At 33.4% G+C, this 6,372-nt stretch overlaps 1 protein-coding gene across 3 annotated transcripts in view; it reads right to left on the bottom strand.

Annotated features, from left to right (window-relative positions):
- Positions 1-1,789: 1,789 nt before the first annotated feature.
- The window catches only part of LOC145985800 (uncharacterized), a 36,316-nt gene continuing 31,733 nt past the window's right edge, over positions 1,790-6,372 (bottom strand). The window contains exon 6 of one of the 3 annotated variants that reach the window (XM_083119885.1): positions 1,790-3,342. In XM_083119885.1, coding sequence (XP_082976011.1) covers positions 3,336-3,342 — 7 coding nt within the window. In that variant the 3' untranslated portion in view covers positions 1,790-3,335. Of the gene's footprint in view, positions 3,343-3,938; positions 4,022-6,372 lie in introns of those variants that run through there. The other 2 variants (XM_083119884.1, XM_083119886.1) reach the window with 2 other exon arrangements.

The following is a 6,372-nucleotide window of genomic DNA, read 5'->3' as shown; positions in this document are numbered from 1 at the left end:
AAAGGATGGCGTTTCCATACCATCGAGGAAATTCAGGAAAATGCGACGAGACTATTGCATGCCATTGAAGAAAATGCATTCCAGCAGGCATTCCAAAATTGGAAGAAACAATGGCAACGGTGTATTGATGCTGGGAGGGAGTGCTTTGAAGGGGATAGTGGTTGAAAGTGTGTATCATGAGCAATAAAGCAAGAACAGCACAAGTTCGGTCTTTTTTTAACACACCTCGTAAAATAGCAAAACAATTAATTAATTAAAATAGTTTGAGGATGGTATTTGTAGATGGAATTCCCCCTTCTGGTTGCACATTCTTGCCTTTGCGGGAAGGGTGTGTTTCATATATAAAACTCTGATATGCTTCAAAAGTTACTTTAACATCCCCCATTGGAAATGCTTGGAGTTCCACACTGAGTAGCTTGATTCAAAATCCAATATTAATCAACTACGAAAGAGTTCCAATCCCACATAATGCTGAATACAGAGTCGCAAATAGCCTACCTGAACATAAGGTAGACTTAAAAACAATTTTTTCCCACAAAATGACCACAACAGTCGAGAATTGCATACATTTGATAGATAAAATCTTGACAGTGGAATGTATATCCATGAAGTTTTTGAGAGAGGAGGAATTCGATTGTTGAATTTTGAATTTCAATGTTGGTTTTAAGTCCACTTTTTTGTACAGATGGGCTAATCAGGACTTGACCTACAGTTTAAGGTGGCATCCGAACCACTGTGCCTCCACCAGGATTCGAACTTAGGATCCCTTGATTACAAGGTGGTGATGTTACCTCTATTCTACCAGGGAGACAGGAATTTGATTGTGAGAGAGATTACAGTTTCTTTTTTCAGTATTTATATAATCAACCATCTTTTCACGTACCTGAATTTTGTTTTACAGGGTGTTTACCAAAATAACAAATCCAAAATTCTTAACTTTTTCACGACTTTTTCTTGACCTTTCTCTCCTCTTTCTTGACCTTTTTCCACTTTTTCTTAACATTTATTTAATTGCCCCCTACTTAAGTACAGTTGTAAAATCAAGAAAATAGATATTTTTATTCAATGAAAAAAACCTTACCACAATGCTGGTTAAGATGAAAACTGCAGCTGTACTTTAACAAGAGATTTAGATTGGCTTTAATTTACTATTAATGCATGTAAAAATTAATGCTCCAGACCTCATCCTGGATATGGAATGGCCACATTATTTAATATTTTTACAAAAGTTCACGCATACAAGAATGTAATTCTTAAACAAAGTGAACAAATCTTCACCACAACTCAATACAATTTTAGATTTCCAAATATTCAATTTTATCAAATCCCAGTCCAGGTATGTAACAATATAGATTCACTACCGTATAAAATAGCAAAAATTCTTGACCAGAAAAGCATAATTTCTTGACTTTCTTGACTGGTCGACACCCTGTTTTAGAAAATCTGCCCATTCCTTGGGCTTTGGGAAATGAATCATGTCATGAAAGATGTTAGTAATGAATCAAATTCTAGTTGTAAAAACAAATTATTTTACTAAATAGCCAAAACTAACAAGAAAAATTTCATAAATCTAGTTCAATTTAAATTGTATTTATTTTCTTTCATATATTTTGTTTTTCTCATTAAAATTTCAAGTAAGTACCATCAATATTAACTGCATCTTCGATTTTTACATAGAACTTATTTTCCATATCTCTTTTTGCTTAACATTAAATTAATATAAGAATAAAACATCCATTACTTGGATAGACATGTATTTTAAATAACATTAATTTATTGCACAAATAACATTAGTAAATTTGAAATAATAGTACAATAAAGTATTTTTCCTTTCTAAGTTAGTGAAATGCAAATAACAATAAATTTACTATTCAATAGTATGTCATGAGTCTAAATGTATTTTTTGTTTATCATGTCTTTACATGAAGTATTCAGTAGTTAACTTTTGTTTGCTTACAATACATGCATATAAAATTTTATATTTCATTAATAAATAACAGGTAATCAAGATATACATATAAAACAAGACATTTAATTTTTTTAATTGTCAAGCAAAAACTAAAAACAAAATATGTGGTCTATTACGACTGGCTATGCCAGTCTTAGTAATTATTATGTCAAAATATTAAAAGAATGAAACAAAGATAAATTAAATATAATAAATTACATTTAAATGTAGGATCAGTTTTTAGAACCAGAGCTGTGCTTCACATGAGAAATATAACTATGTATTGCAGTGACTAGCTGTAGGTTGTTTAATACTCCAAAATATATTTCTAAAATGGAAATTTTCTAATCAATTTATTGTTCTTTGTTTCTCTTTTATACGTATTTCAAATAAATTATGATACCTGTACTCTGGTAACCCTACAATTTTAATTTGTACTAAATACTGACAATAAAATTATAAAATCTTTAATGAATGTTTTTATATTTTAAGCTTTTGAGGGCATAATGTAGCCAAATGCTGAGCTGCAAAAATAAAAATGTAACAAATGCTAGAATAAAATTGAACCTGCAGAAACTTGCTGAACATCATGATGAAACATGTTTTTAATTACAGAGGATTTTTTTTTGAAAATAAAGCATTTATATAACTTTTCTTATATGTTTCTTTGCAGGATCATATTTAGAATGTGAAAACCACCCAAGTTTGATGTGTTGGTATTGCTTACTAGTAGAAACTTTGATCAGTTGGGCTTTTTCGATCTTACGGTGTATACTTCTGAAGTTATTACTTAATATCTTAACATTCACAGGGAGTTCAGAATTACTTATTGAACAAGTATGTTTCTTTCGACTTTGAAAATCAAGACAGAATAAATTTACTTCATTCATGGAACTTCTCTTCTACTTCCATTCTTGTATGCACATAAAGTGTCAAATTTTTCTCCTCTTTAACTGTTATTTTCTGCAAAAGAATTACATGCTATAACCTGTTCTTTCTAAATAAACACCCTGGTTTGCTGTTTCAAAAAACAAAAAAATATGATTAGCTTCTCATATCTGCAACAACATTATTTGACTTTTCCTGTCAATGCAATTTTGTTATCTTAACACTTTCCAACACTTTTTTTTTTGACTTTCAATAAATACTTAAACTTCTTTCCAGGTTTTTACTTTTTAAGTAAATTCAGCTGGATCCCACCTATAATGCACATTCATATCTACTTGTGTAGTTCTGGATTTTTAGTTTATTAACTTTAACAGTTCAAGCAGCAAGGAGGAAATGAATGTAAGAGATGAGTAGATTTTCCACATTCACACTGCATCATCATCTTTGGGAGGTTATTTACATTGACCAGCTAACCTATCCAGAAATAGAAACAACTTTTTCACAAACTGTAATAGAAATTAAATACAAGTAATAACATGTACAATGTTTACAGTAGAATAATAATAATAAACTCAGTTTGAAGAGTATGTAAATTATTTTTACAGTTACTTTCTGCTGGAAAATTTGTTGCAAACAAATTACACACAATCAGTAATCATTAATTGTAACAAAATAAATATATGAAAACTTGACATGTTTTATTATATTTCTGGTACATAATGTAAGTCTTCATATATTTACTTGTTTTTTAAAAGCATATAGTTACAGTTGGAATTCCTCAAAAAGAGTTATAACTACGTTACAACTAACTAGTTCTTCCAAACACCGATACATTATCAAACTGACTGATGGGTACAATAAGGTTCTCAAACAGCAATATCAGATATACTGATGTATGGCTAAGAATTCTGGCACAATCTATGTTTGAAATCTTGGAAAGAAAGGTTCCGAGATGGTCCAATATGTGAGAAGAGCATCTGGAGAGCAAGATATAACCATAAACTATACAAACTCTTTGAAGATGCAGAAAACGTGAAAGATATTAGCAAGACTGAGATGGCTAGACACATCCATCAAATGCCAGAGAGCTCAGTATGTAAGAAGCAGACATTTACACGACCTGATTGGAAAACCATAAGATGGAGACAGTGTTGAGGAAGGCTTCAAAGTTCTGGGAGTTAGGACCTGAAAAATGAAAGCTCCTGATAGGGAATGTTCTTTGAGGATTTTGGAGGCCAAGTTCCACAATGGACTGTAGCTCTACTAAAGAAGAAATCATGTATAGTTATTTTTGTGTATTCTTCCTGGATAGTATTTTAGATATTACTTGCTGGCAAATAATTATGAACTTCGATACAATGCATACAATAAACATGCAATAATACAAAACCTTGTGCCTGCCATAGACTGATTTTTTATTGATACTGGTAAGTTACAAGTATTACGTCTTCGCCTTGTAATCAAGGGATCCCGGGTTCGATACCCGGTGGAGGCACAAGTGGTTCGGATCCCACTTTAAACTGTAGGTCCATTCCCGATTAGCCTTACTGTGCATAAAGTGGACTTAAAACAACAAATCAACCAACCAACCAAGTTACAAGTATGAATAATTACATCAATAACCAATATTCTACTGACCCAGTATTAAACTGGAATCATTCCAACAGACCCTGACTGGTTTATTAACATTCCTAGTTAATGTATGTAACGAAGAAACTGGGATAAGTTTTACCTTAAATTAAACTTTGCATTAGGTATTTACTAAACAAGGGCATTTTATCTTTTTACCATCATCATCATCATCTCTTCTACCCTGTAATTTGTCTTAAAGCACCAAAATGCTTGTTACATTTCATTTCAACTGTGCAAATTAATCAATATACAAAAGTAAGATTCTCGGCAGAATTTGCTCATGATGCCCTCTCAAGGACTTCAGATGGCACAATAGCCATCCTTTAAATCCACCCTTGTTAGGTACCCCATCTTACCCCACCCTAAGAAAAGTGACATAAAATAACTGAAATAGAAGCAAGACAAGGTGTTTTCAGGTTAAGACTATTAACCTTTAGTTTCCCAAGCATCTCGATCGAGATACCCAAATGTAACCCTCACGGTCCCAAGCGTCTCGAAGGTTGTAGTTTTTACGTTATAACTTTTCTATTTTTGGCTAGAATTTCGAATTATTTTTTTTTTATGTTGTTCCTAACACATGTATTTAATAGAAATGTTTTTTGCACCTTTTTTCTTTCTTCATGAACATGGAGGTGAAAAGGTGGGAAAAGGGACTTCTCTTTTGCGTCTCTTTTCAAGGTCAATTTTTTGCCGACAAAGGAAGATGGGCTTTGTTGTTCTAAAGCAATGCTTTTCACTCCCGCCTGTTAACTGCATTCGAAGGAAACTTGTTTATCAGTATCCGATGTCAAAATGAGTTTTCCGTGAGGGTGCAAGCAGGGGATGGGGGAGGGGGAAGACTGGTTGTTGAATCTGCGTTGTGAGAATGGAATTTCGAAGCACGCTGAAGGAAACCTTTGTTTTTTTAGCACAAGTGTCCACAAGTTGCAACAGGGGTTACCCTGCATTGTCTAAAAATAGAATTTCAAACAGCTGCAAGAATCGGCGCTCATTTTTCACTGCGTTGTAGCTTTTCGTCCGTGAATGTTGTGCGTAGGTGTCGTTTTGTGCCCAAGTGCGAGGACATTTTTTGGGTGGTGACAATTTTTTAAAAGAATTTTTGGGGGTTTTCTCCCTTCCCCCTCCATATATATGCCAATTTGCATAAATTTTTAATTTTGTGCATTTTGACATTTTTTCGGGGGCGGGGGAAAACCATTTTTTTAAGAAAAGTATTTTTGAGGGGATTTCCCCCCTTTCCCCCTCCATATGTATGCCGAATGTGCATAAATTATATATCGTCTGAATCTGTGATTCATTCTGCGTACAACGGTATATCTTTCATATCTCTAGGGCATTTAGTTTCTGAGCTATAGTCATTTCAATGTAACTCTGCAGTTCGCTCAATTCCGAAGCTTGAGACAGTGGCTTACAAGCCTTTTGTTTCAGGGGTACAACTCGCGTAATATTGGTCATATGACAAAAAATGAAAATATTTTTCTGTTTCTTACATGCTAGCGATAATTTCTATGTGCATTTTGAACTTTTCATATCCTTTTTTTCAGGGGGGGGGGGGGAGAAAACCCATTTTTTTTAAAAAAAGGATTTTCAGGGGATTTCCCCCCTTTCCCCTTCCATATATACGCCGAATGTGCATAAATTATATATCGTCTGAATCTGTGATTCATTCTGCATACAACGGTATATCGTTCATATCTCCAGGGCAAATAGTCTCTGAGCTAAAGTCATTTCAAGGTACCACTGCATTTTGAAGCTTGAATCAGTGGCATGCCGACCATTCCTTTTGGGGGTGGGCCTGTCCATGGAAAGTGGTCCCCAGTGAGCTTATTTTTAACTAATGCAAAGTATAACATATCATATATCATTTTAAAGGTGGAAGTCTAATCTTTAAGAATATAGCAAAA

Source organism: Lepisma saccharinum, chromosome 3 (assembly GCF_977018435.1).
Source record: "Lepisma saccharinum chromosome 3, izLepSacc3.1, whole genome shotgun sequence".
NCBI classification, from domain to species: domain Eukaryota; kingdom Metazoa; phylum Arthropoda; class Insecta; order Zygentoma; family Lepismatidae; genus Lepisma; species Lepisma saccharinum.
Note: the sequence above shows the minus strand (reverse complement) of the source record. Positions and strands in the feature narration are given on the sequence as shown.